This window comes from Ruditapes philippinarum, unplaced genomic scaffold (genome assembly GCF_026571515.1).
Source record: "Ruditapes philippinarum isolate M1 unplaced genomic scaffold, ASM2657151v2 ctg222_1_1_1_1, whole genome shotgun sequence".
NCBI lineage: Eukaryota > Metazoa > Mollusca > Bivalvia > Venerida > Veneridae > Ruditapes > Ruditapes philippinarum.
Genome location: NW_026858054.1, coordinates 84012 through 96208, shown reverse-complemented (window position 1 = coordinate 96208; position 12197 = coordinate 84012). Strand labels below are relative to the sequence as shown.

The 12197-nt window shown below is 31.4% G+C and overlaps 1 protein-coding gene across 1 annotated transcript in view; it reads left to right on the top strand.

Moving 5' to 3' along the window:
• LOC132751942 (sucrase-isomaltase, intestinal-like) overlaps window positions 1-12197 on the top strand; it is an 82843-nt gene that overhangs the window by 27950 nt on the left and 42696 nt on the right. The window contains exons 16-31 of the mRNA XM_060742163.1: window positions 144-234; window positions 673-851; window positions 1629-1717; window positions 1998-2047; window positions 2622-2762; window positions 3450-3520; window positions 4545-4860; window positions 5221-5369; window positions 5930-6098; window positions 6707-6812; window positions 7023-7135; window positions 7912-8037; window positions 9349-9480; window positions 10431-10565; window positions 11008-11127; window positions 11780-11909. Of these exons, the coding sequence (XP_060598146.1) occupies window positions 144-234; window positions 673-851; window positions 1629-1717; window positions 1998-2047; window positions 2622-2762; window positions 3450-3520; window positions 4545-4860; window positions 5221-5369; window positions 5930-6098; window positions 6707-6812; window positions 7023-7135; window positions 7912-8037; window positions 9349-9480; window positions 10431-10565; window positions 11008-11127; window positions 11780-11909 (2117 nt within the window). The remainder of the gene's footprint in view (window positions 1-143; window positions 235-672; window positions 852-1628; window positions 1718-1997; window positions 2048-2621; window positions 2763-3449; window positions 3521-4544; window positions 4861-5220; window positions 5370-5929; window positions 6099-6706; window positions 6813-7022; window positions 7136-7911; window positions 8038-9348; window positions 9481-10430; window positions 10566-11007; window positions 11128-11779; window positions 11910-12197) is intronic.

Below are 12197 nucleotides of genomic sequence, written 5' to 3'. Positions count from 1 at the left end.
TTTTGTCAACAATATGTTATATTGCTTAACTATTGTTTATCTATGAATATAGCAAATGAACATAATATTATTATTTACTTCACAAGGTTTGTTGGAATTTCAATTTTACATTAAATTATGTGAAAACATATTTTATTTTACAGATTTCCTGAGAATAAGTTTGCAAGGAGTATTTATGTATACAGAGAGTTCCTCTGGGGGAAGGCATTACTTATAGCACCAATAACAGATCCAGTAAATATGTTTTCTTCTCTTTTTTTTTAAACTGTCTCAAAAATTGCATGATGACAGATTGTCAGTTCATTTAGGTGTCAAATATCTTTTTTAATTCCTTGAATAGTTTGAGCTTGAATATGGCACATAAATTCCTTGTCACAGTAACTTAAATGAAAATACCTTGATTTTCATAAATCCATAGAATGATTTAAGACAAACAATTTTTGATACTATATTATGGCTAAAATTGACTAATAGTCTAGTCAATATACCCTCTATAAAGAATTTACTTTATATGTTCTTTTGCAAATTTAAAAGTAAGTTAAACATTTATGTTTGAGAAGTTTTTACTTGATATGTTCTAATATAAAGAAAATTGGACCTGATAAGATTAAAAAGTTCAGCTGTAATTTTATTGTTTGAAAGTTTAACTTCAGTTTTATTATTATGTTATAGAACCAGAATGAGTTGGATGTATACATGCCAGGTGGAGCATGGTATGACTTCTATGATGGTCACAAACAGAGTAGTAAACTAATTACCAGACAGGTTGACAGTAACTCTAAGATAGGATTATTTGTGAGGGGAGGTTTCATTCTACCAATGCAGAGGCCTGCAAATAACACAGCTTACAGGTTACCCTTGTTTCAGTTGAAATCTTTATATTAAGAATGATCATTCATTTTTATAAGCAGCATAATATTATGATCATTAACATGCCGTGCTATTATATGCTGTATAGAGGATGTTCAATAATTTATTTTGTGTATATGTAAGATTAAAGTATATTTTATAGAATGAACACCAGATGTAATGTTTTTACAAGTGGCATAACATCTAAGCACTGTGTATTCAGTTATTAGTAGATTTATGATTAATATCAAAATATTTCCTTAAGTTTGCAAAGATAAACTGACATTTTAATGTTTTTTATTACTTGTATCCTGAATGAGGACAATTTGTAGAATTAGATAATAACATAATTGGTTGAAGATCATTTGTTGAAGGTGTCACAGTTTAGAAGGGTTCACAATATAGGGGAGAAGATGTGTAAGTGGCCGGATAGCTCTGTCTGTAGAGTCATGGAACTGTATTTCAAAGGTCCTGAGTTCATGTCCTGGTCAGGCTGCACATTTTCTCACCCTGTGACAAAGGATATGATAATGATGGATTTAAACCATCAGTCTCTCGAGCCTTCAGTACCATCTGCTCAGACTCTTTTCTAATTCTGTTGGCTGTTATACTTGTGACCAGCTAAGCCAATTATACAATTTTAAAATAAAAGCCAGACAAGTTCATATTACTAAATCTTCACCATATTATCACTTTTGATAAATGAAAATTTAGAAAACTATTTGTTGGATGCCTGTGACCCTTCCTTAGTGGTTCAAATGTTTTTCCTTGCATTTCAGTCGCAAGAACCCATTAAAACTCCTGGTTGCCCTTGACGACAGTGGTTCTGCAGAAGGTGAATTATTCTGGGATGATGGAAATTCCGTGGGTATGTTTGCACTTTACTTTAATGGGAAATAAGTGTTCAATCAAGAGAATGTTGAATCATGGAACTAAATCACATGTATGACAATAATGAATATCTGGAAAAAACTGGTATCTTTTGTTCTAAAATAAATATTTTACTATAGTATAATTGTCTCCTTTATTGATTATCTGCTTAACATTTCATTATCATCAAAAAAAATAAAAAAAATATTTTATGTACCTTTTGTATTTGTAAATTTTATACACAATATCTTGAACTTTTTTGGTTTTTTTTCATTTAGATACATATGAGAGTGGAAATTACTTCTTTGCAAGATTTAAGGCACAGAGGGTCAGTATCATGCTTTTATTGACATAACCTTTAGAATGACAGCAGTAACTTATCTTTAGCATAAATATAAATTGCCATCACCATCAACACTGTTGGCTGTTTGATTTTTGAATTTTGTTATAGAAATCTTAGTAGTTCTGAATTCAAAGCAGTACAAGTTTATTAACAAATATTGTACAGAACAGCACAGAGTCTGTTTAGATTATACATATGTTAAAGCGGGTCTGGGCTCCAAAAATTTGTTTGGCATGGGGTGGGGCCGGGAAAATCACAATAGGTTTAAAAAGGGGGGGAAAAGATGTCTGATTTTAAAAATGAATTTCATAAAAAGTGTATATTGGCGCTTTGTCTCTAGTTGAATATTTATGAAGTCTTTTACCAGCATGTTTAATGTCTCAGTCCATCAGCAAATGTTTACTTTCTACAGGTTTTTGAGAAATTAAAAAGGTTATAGAGTACTCAAATCATGTATTGAATGCCAGTTGATACTTTATATGATAATCAAAACTTAAATCTAAATAATCGGAAATGACAAGGTTTTTGTTTTGTTTTGAGTTATCTTTTTCTTTTTCAGAACTCTTTAACCATGGAGATAGATCATGACAATACACCAGACCTTACTTACCTCCATTTTGAAGAGATTCAGATATATGGGGTACTTGTTGGAGTAACTAGGGTCTATTGTGATGGAAAGGACTTAAACTATACATCTCAGGTATCATATCAAATCATATTTCATGAATTATGAAAGAGTGTATTTTTATGTTTATCAATTACAAAATACCATAAACATTTATCAAAGCATTTAATAATTTTTAAAAATGTACAAAGAGTTATTGCTCAGCTTGACAGTACCTCTCTACAGAGACAAAATTATCTGCCTGTGTCTCTGAAAGATATTACAACGATATAAACACAACCTTTACCAAACAACTACATGTATAATACAAATGGTAGGAAGCTGTCCTGCTATGTTTTATAAAGTTGGAGGTTCTACTAAAGTGTCAGCTAGTGCCTGAAATAGTGTATGGAGAGACCTGAGATGTCCTCTGACAGTAAAGCTGGAAAGTAACCAAACCCTTGGTACCCTATACTAGTATATCTTTCAAGCTGGACAAAACCAGTCATCATTTTAATGAAAAGTATCAAAATATGTACTAACTGTATAGTGAGAAGTGCAGACCATGATCAGATGACACCAATGTTCCGCTGATCGTGGTCAATAGTGGTTGCATAGCTATATTCAGTTGCCAACAATAGGCTAAGGTTTAAAACCTAATTAATAAATTCATCATTGATGTGAAACTAAGAAGTGACTATATCAACTAAATGTGTTATAATTACTTTCCTGGGTTATATTCCTATATTTTATGAAAAGTTATATATATTTTTATATTTGTAGGATGACATGAATGTGTTAACTATTAGCAACTTGACTATACCACTCACTAGAACTTTTACTATTTACTGGAGGTAATCTTTTTTGTTTATGCTTCAATTTTTTTCATTCAATATTAAAATGTTTATATAAATATGAACATAACATAAGTACATGTATCTACATAATAGCAACATTGCTTTACTTTGATGATAAATTCTTAACTTAAATAATAAAACATCATGGATCTATTAAAGTCCAGTTCAGTTAGTGTACATCTACAATACTGAGAAAACGGAAAATGGATATAGATTCTATACTTTGCACTTTTTCCAAAGCAATTTTAGGGCTTGTTTATCCCATTGTTTCTTTCCTGCCATGTTGCAGTTTTTCTATGAGCCTTCTTTATTGGGTGATATCTCAAATAATTGGTATGCAGGCACCTAAAGATTGTTACCATTGGGTGTGGTGGGTGAGAGAGGTTGAAATTTTTCATCAAAATTTAGTAAAACTTTGTTCACTGTCAGTGCAATGTGAGGAAATATCTTTTAGTGTAACACATAGTCTAATAGCACTCATTTAAAATAAATCCTCAGAAAGATTACCCTTTCTTTTATTAAATGAAATACATGTACAAAATGTACTTATTTATCTGGATATATATATAAAGAAATAAAATGTTATATGAGCCGCCTCATGGCAAAATCAACATAATGGGTTGGCAACCAGCATGGATCCAGACCAGCCTGTGCATCCGCACAGTCTGATCAGGATCCATGCTATTTGCCTACTGACCCTATAACAAGTAAAGAAACTGATAGCGAACAGCTTGGATCCTGATCAGACTGCCCGGATGTGCAGGCTGGTCTGGATCCATGCTGGTCGCAAACCCATTATGTTGGTTTTGTAGTGACGCGGCTCAATTATAAGCTTCACGTAGGACTCTTTCATTGCTTCATGGTGTTAAATATGCTTGGTTAACATTATGAAAAACACAACAGACCAGATATGATGAATATCTCACTAGAAGAATTACTACTATTATCTATTAATAATTCTTAGATAAGATAATTATGATATTTTTTAAAGATAATTATGATAAGATAATTATGGTTCCAGTTTAGAGACAGAGGATGAAAGGGAGCGTCATGATTGCATGCCAGAATCCATGGGTGGAGTTGTGAAGGTCACCAAAGAGTCATGTGAAAAACGTGGTTGTATCTACAATGGGGATGCCTCCCAGGGACCAACATGCTACCTGAATTCTGTAAACTATGGCTACACCATTATCAACACCACTTCTACAGAATTTGGTTCTATATATCACCTAAAACATAAGGGACGAAATAACCCATTTAGTAACCTTGGAAGCCCAGATATACCTGATGTTTTATTTACTGTTGAAATGAGAGGAAATGATGTACTTAGATTTAAGGTTAGACCACTTTTTAGATCGTTTTATTTTTAAATGAATAAAAATTTCTTTGTAAAAGCTACTTTGTCCATTGGGAGCTATTTTACGCTAACAATGAGTTAAAACGTATCATTAGACCAAAGAATCCATAGAACAAAAAACAAATGATACAAAACAAAATTGAGTTTGTTGCCCATTGGATTTCAACCTTACTGAAAATCAATACCACACCCTCACTTCCCCACCCCCAGTCCCCAATAATCCCAATAAAAAGGTATCAGATAAGGATGGTCACATCTTAAATTGATTTCAGGACTCTTTTTGTTTAAAAATATTCCCAATATTTGAACTATATTGAACTGTATGTTATTGTTTTTTCAGTTTGAAGATGCCACCAAGAAAAGATATGAGGTTCCTATTCAGATGAATCTTGCTTCAACCAAAGGTTTATTGCCCAGATACAAGATCAAAATTACAGGGGGTGACAATTTCTCCTTCCAGGTGTTGAGAACTAGCAATGGAGAAGTTCTGTAAGAAGATCATTATTATATTTTTAAATTCTATACAATATTTTTATTTACCTTTCTTTTTCTTTTCTTATTTGTAATGATATGAACAAGTAAATATTAATATATTGAAATTTGTGTTTTCTCCTTTGATACTTATTTGGTTGAAGTCTTCAATCTAAGTGATAGAAGTTGAGGCATAAAGTAGATATTTCATTAATTTTTTAAGTGATGAAATAATTATACTAAGAGATGAAAAGTACCAGTAGATAGTTCAATGAGGAATAAGTAATAGAATATAGCTATGTAATGTACTGGTAGTTATTTCAAAATATTGTAAAGTACAGGTGATATTTCAGTATGGGGTAAGTGATAACTATATATTTTGATGTCGGAAAGTGATAGGGATGTAGTATTGTTGTGTAAAGGTAAAATAAAAGGTTGAATAATGATTTGTAGAATCATTTTTAGCATTCATATTATATTTGCTATTTATTATAAAAAAAAAAATTGCTTAGAAATGAAACTGAACATTTACATGTTTTGGCTACAACTATAACTTGAAATATGTGTCTTCCTTTCAGGTGGGATACAGGTATAGGTGGCCTTACGTTTTCAGAACAGTTTCTACAAATATCAACAAAGTTACCCTCTAAGAATATTTATGGTTTTGGAGAGAATGTACATGACAGTCTCCGACATGATCTCAATAACAGGATGTGGCCAATGTGGTCTAGAGATCAACCTGCAGGGGTAATTACTGGCTTATTTATGTTTATAAATTGTTTTTACCGAATTTGTATAATGAATTTGCCCTGCTCTAAATTTTGGAACAGTCCATTCAAATTTTAAGGGATTTCATTAACAAAATGCTAAAAAAAGCTAGCAGCAGTATATAGAGCTTGGTCAAATTCCAGAAGGTAATGTAAGTTTATATGTGTGATACAAATTGAAATGTAATCTGACAGTATGCTTCATTTATCAGTCTTTAGGTGCAGTGTTTTTAATTAGTTTGATCTCTTAAGTTTGTTCATGGCATTATTGGTGACTTTCAAGCTACAATGTTTAAGGATTACAATAGGTAAATGTTCATCTACCACCAAAGACAGAGGTAACTTTCTTGTATGAATGAATACAACATTCCTGTCAACATTTCAACAGCCTGAAAATATTATTCAAACTGGTTTATGGATAATCCTACAGGTTGAGGATTTTGAATAAATTGAGCCCTTTCCTCTAGTGCAATTCTTTTGCCAGTAGACCCAATAAAGTTTACACTCAGCATGCCTCAAATATTGTCTGATTGATAATCTGGATTTATTTAACAGTAAAAATGTATATACTGCATAATTTGTTTCTAGGGTCATCTAAATCACTATGGAGTGCATCCATTCTACATGTGTGTGGAGGGACAAGAAAATGGTGGTCATTCACATGGTGTGTTTCTACTCAACAGCAATGCCCAGGGTTAGAAGAACTTGTTTTTTATTTCAACTAGTTTATGCCTAACATGTTAAAGTTCTTTTAAGAAACTCTTTCATTCATGCTCAAACATTAATTTTATAAATTGATGTGCTTTGTATAAGATAATAACAGCAGTTCTCAAAAGTAGTTATCTTAACAGATCATAACACTTAACACTTATCTTACTTATTTTTTTGTTGGAATATTTTTCAGACTACAGTTTTAACCCTCTTCCCATGTTGACATATAGAACAATAGGTGGTATTCTAGACTTCTACATGTTCCTAGGACCAGAGCCAGAAAATGTTGTCCAACAGTATACTGCGGTATTTATTACATTGTTTAGAGTACTGTCTTTAGTTAGCAATTTGTTCAGAAAATCTCACAGACGTCCTTACTTATGGGTAATAATATGTCTACTCTTGCATATAAGACTTTCTAGAAAAATCTGTCTTACAGTTACACCCGCTGTTTGAGACTTGACATGTGCTTATGACGTCATTCCGGCACACCTTATATGAATAAATTACATGACATCATTAAATTTTGGCCGTCATGGATGTAGTTATAAATTTATATCATACATTGAGAAAAAGTGTTCAATGAAAAAATCAGTTTTCATAATAATTTCTTTCTGAAATATGATTTATATGTAACATGCATGATAAAGAATCAAATGCTGGCTATAGTCACAGATGGGAATATCTAGCTCAAGGGTTAATTTAGCGAAAACTTGGCAGTTGCTCATTCCTACCATTCACAGTTACCCTTGAGCGAGATATAATGGTCTATACTGGCAGCCAGCGCAAGTTTATTAGACAACATAATCTATTGTTCTTTATTCTTCCTGTTCTTTTGTATCCATAAATTAGCTCATAAGAATATTTTCCGACTTTAAAATTTTTAAAATTTGGAAACAGTTAGTGTAAAAGATCAATCAAAATTATAAAAAATAATCATAAATTTTGTTTATACTTGAGTCCATATAACATTCCTATATAATTATAGATATATTGTCATTTTATTATGTTTTTATCTGAGCCCATAAGATAGAATATTAGATTGATTGTCATTCTATTATGTTTGTATCTTATATTTTCAGGCTATTGGACGACCTTACATGCCAGCATATTGGTCTCTAGGTTTCCAACTATGTCGCTATGGTTATAACAATATAACAAACCTTCAAGATGCTGTGGAAAAAACAAAGGCTGCTAGGATACCTCATGTATGTTTTCATTGCTTAATTATAATTAAATGACAAAATTGATGTAAACTTGACTGCTAAAAAAATATAAGCCCTATCCAATTCGATCTAGCACTTGTGGCGAAGACAGCCTAAGCGTAACAGTTATGTTATGGTATTGAGTACATCTTATCATATCTCATTATCTTATGAAGTCACATGCAACTTGAAACATGTCTTCAGGATGATCATAGTAGGTCATGGTAAAGACCCATAATTTTAGCTTTGATTATTAGTGATGGACTTATGCACCTTTTTCCTGCAAAGGAAAAGACTAAAAAGTCCTTATCCAAGTGGTTATGGTTTTTGCCTCCTCATCACTTCCGCAATACACCTGTTGTTAAAAATCTTGACAGGAATGGTGATTTCATCATGTAAAAGAATATCTTGCTAGCTTACAGTCAGTCAGTAATTCACAACTTGGGATTGTTTATCATATACTATTGTTTGACTACAGGATGTACAGTATGCAGATATTGTTGTTTATCATATACTGTTTTTTGATTACAGGATGTGCAGTATGCAGATATTGTTGTTTATCATATACTGTTGTTTGATTACAGGATGTACTATATGTAGATATTGTTGTTTATCATATACTGTTGTTTGATTACAGGATGTACTATATGCAGATATTGTTGTTTATCATATACTGTTGTTTGATTACAGGATGTACTATATGCAGATATTGTTGTTTATCATATACTGTTGTTTGATTACAGGATGTACTATATGCAGATGTTGTTGTTTATTAAATACTATTGTTTGATTACAGGATGTATGCAGATATTGTTGTTTATCATTTACTGTTGTTTGATTACAGGATGTACAGTATGCAGATATTGTTGTTTATCATTTACTGTTGTTTGATTACAGGATGTACTATATGCAGATATTGTTGTTTATCATATACTGTTGTTTGATTAGAGGATGTACTATATGCAGATATTGTTGTTTATCATATACTGTTGTTTGATTACAGGATTTACTATATGCAGATATTGTTGTTAATCCTATACTATTGTTTGAATACAGGATGTACTATATGCAGATATTGTTGTTTATCATAGTATGCAGATTGTGTTGTTTATCATATACTATTGTTTGATTACAGAATATGCAGTATGCAGATATTGTTGTTTATCATATACTGTTGTTTGATAACAGGATGTACAGTATGCAGATATTGTTGTTTATCATACACTATTGTTTGACTACAGGATGTACTATATGCAGATATTGTTGTTTATCATATACTATTGTTTGATATTATATACTATTGTTTGATTACAGGATGTGCAGTATGCAGATATTGACCACATGGATGAGAGGATGGATTTTACAATAGATAATAAAAACTTCCCAGGCTTAAATACTTACTTCAAGTCACTTCAGAAAGAAGGAATGCACATTATTATCATCTTGGTATGGAATATTTGAATTATCATCAATATTATATAATGTGAAGTGTTCATATTGATAAAAATCTTAAAACCAGTCAATTTGTTAATGTTATTTTTCTGAATGATAAACATGGAACATAAATCTGACAAGAATTTATACAAACAGAATGAGTTTTTCTTATGTTTTTAGTTTTGGGTATTATGAAGCCGCGTCATGACAAAAAAACCCAAACCCTAATGGGGGTTTTTCGACAAGCAAAGGAAACCAAGACCAAAGCCTGCGCATTTTGCGCAGGGCTGATTTAGGAAACCATGCTGCGCAAAACCCAATTTTTTTGGGTTTTTTCATGGCGCCCGGCTCCATATGTATTTCTGATAAGGACAGTCTAGCAAATCTGTGTTAAAGTGTGCATCTTTTTTATTAATTGGTTTATACAAATGTAATGCAAATTTATAATCAAATACATTGCATTCTTATTGTTTCTCACTCTGTTGTTTCTGAAATTCTCTGAGTTAAATATGTCCTGTGATATGTTAAAATTAATAAATATGTGTTATTTCCATTTCACAGGAGAGGGTGGTTTTTTTTGGTGTTGAATAATTAAATGATGCAGTTCTTTTTTGTTATTTTTAATTCCTATACCAAATTGTTGTACAAGATACAAGATACAAGAAACTTTATTTTTAAGTGGGTTTACATATTACAAGAAACATTACCAGTAGCTAATAAGCTATTTACCGACTATAACAGAGACATAAAACATATTTACTAACATATAGCAGATCTCAAAGTAAAAACATTTAAAACTAGTAGCAGCTTTAGGCATGAAATAAAATGAGCAAGATTGAGAGGAACTATACAATAAGTTTGTAAAAAAGTTATACTAGACAGGCATTCATTAGAAACTAAGCAAGTTACTTTTTACATAAAGATATAATATTGATAAAAGTATTTTTACATATATGTTATAGGATCCAACATTAATTATTAATGTGCCCAATTATGATCCATATACAAAAATGACATCTACAAACAGTAACATCAAATGGCCTGTAGGAAATGTTCCTGCCGGAAGTTCCAACAACAACAACGATCTTCTTGGATATGTAAGTTTTTAAGTTCAATTATGATTATAGCAACAATAGTAAAAATTTATAACCATGTAAAGTCCTCTAAACGATAGATTTTCAATTATGTTTACACAAAGATTATGTGAATGATAATTGCTTTACTTGTAATTTCTGATATTTTATATTTTTGAATAAACCATACTTGATGATTTTCTTACCTAAACCCTCTGCCTTCTTATGGCAACAGATTTTACCCATGGTCTGCACTATTTGTTGTTCAGTCAATACATATTTTGAAGTTGTTCCTGAAAATGATGAATGGTCAAGTCCATATTTGAAGATGGACCAGTCCATTTAATAGGATACTTAGTATGGTAAGTGTTAAAATAACTGTGTGTGATTAAAAATATCACTTAGAACAAATCTAAGTGTTCGTTTTAGTTATTTAGCATAGTAAGGGTTAATCATATATTTACAGGTGTGGCCAAGCGGCAAAGTAGTTTTCCCAGATTTCTTAAAGAATTCAACAAAATATGTATGGCAAGAACTAATAGAGAAGCATCATAGAAACAATCTAACATTTGATGGGCTATGGATTGTAAGAACCTTTTTTCTACGTTTGTTAGGCTCTTTGATAAATATATGTAGTACTGCAAGATTTCTCCCAAAAATAATTGACCTTGTGCACACATAACAGGCATTCTGGATCCTTGATACTTTATTTTGCATCAATTTATGATCTTTATATAATTACTCTGTAGTTTTCCTAAATACATGTAATAGAAGTTTCAGGATTCTTTAATATGAGAACTCTGCTACAAAGTACATGTATGTCTAATTTTCAAGCATTATGACCATTAATGATTCGTTTTTACATTATACCGTATGACACTTTTTGTTGTCTCATTTTTTGATCATTAATGATTTCAATTTTTTTTTCACTATCATATAGCCATTTGTAACTTTTGCATTGTTCCTAATGTTATCATTATATCATTTTTCTGATTTGTGTTTATCATTCATGTTTTCATTTGATACTGCCAAAGTAGTTTGTTTGAACCTAAATGACTAATAAATCCAATGTTAGAGTAATTTTATTGGTGGTTCCTTAATACTGGTATATGTTAGGTAAATTGTTCTTGCCATTATTACGGTAATTAAAACTCAAGAGTGGTATAAAACAAATTACTGAGTTATGAATCATTTTAATCCCTCATTCTAGTATATTAGTAATATAACATTTCCTGTAGGACATGAATGAGCCAGCAAACTTTGGTACTAATGAAGAGAAACCCTGGAACTGGCCAGCTAATGTCAAACCATGGAGTCTGAACTGTTCCCTGTCTGGAAACACATATGAACATCCTCCATATAGAACAAGTAAGTGTAACATTAGGACAAAATTCACTTACCAATGTTTTATGTCAAAGATACTTTACATTTAATTCTAAATGGTGTCACAAAAAGATATTACATGCCCATTTGATTTTTTGTTTCAACTAGATTTCAATCTTTCATGCATGTCTTAAGCCTTAGCCTGCTGGCGGCTTCAGTATCTACCACTGTGACCAGTACAAGCGGAGATTAGATGAATTACATAATTATGTAACATTACACTGGGAGTCTTTTACACTATTACATTAAAGTGGAGTCTTTCTCATTACACTG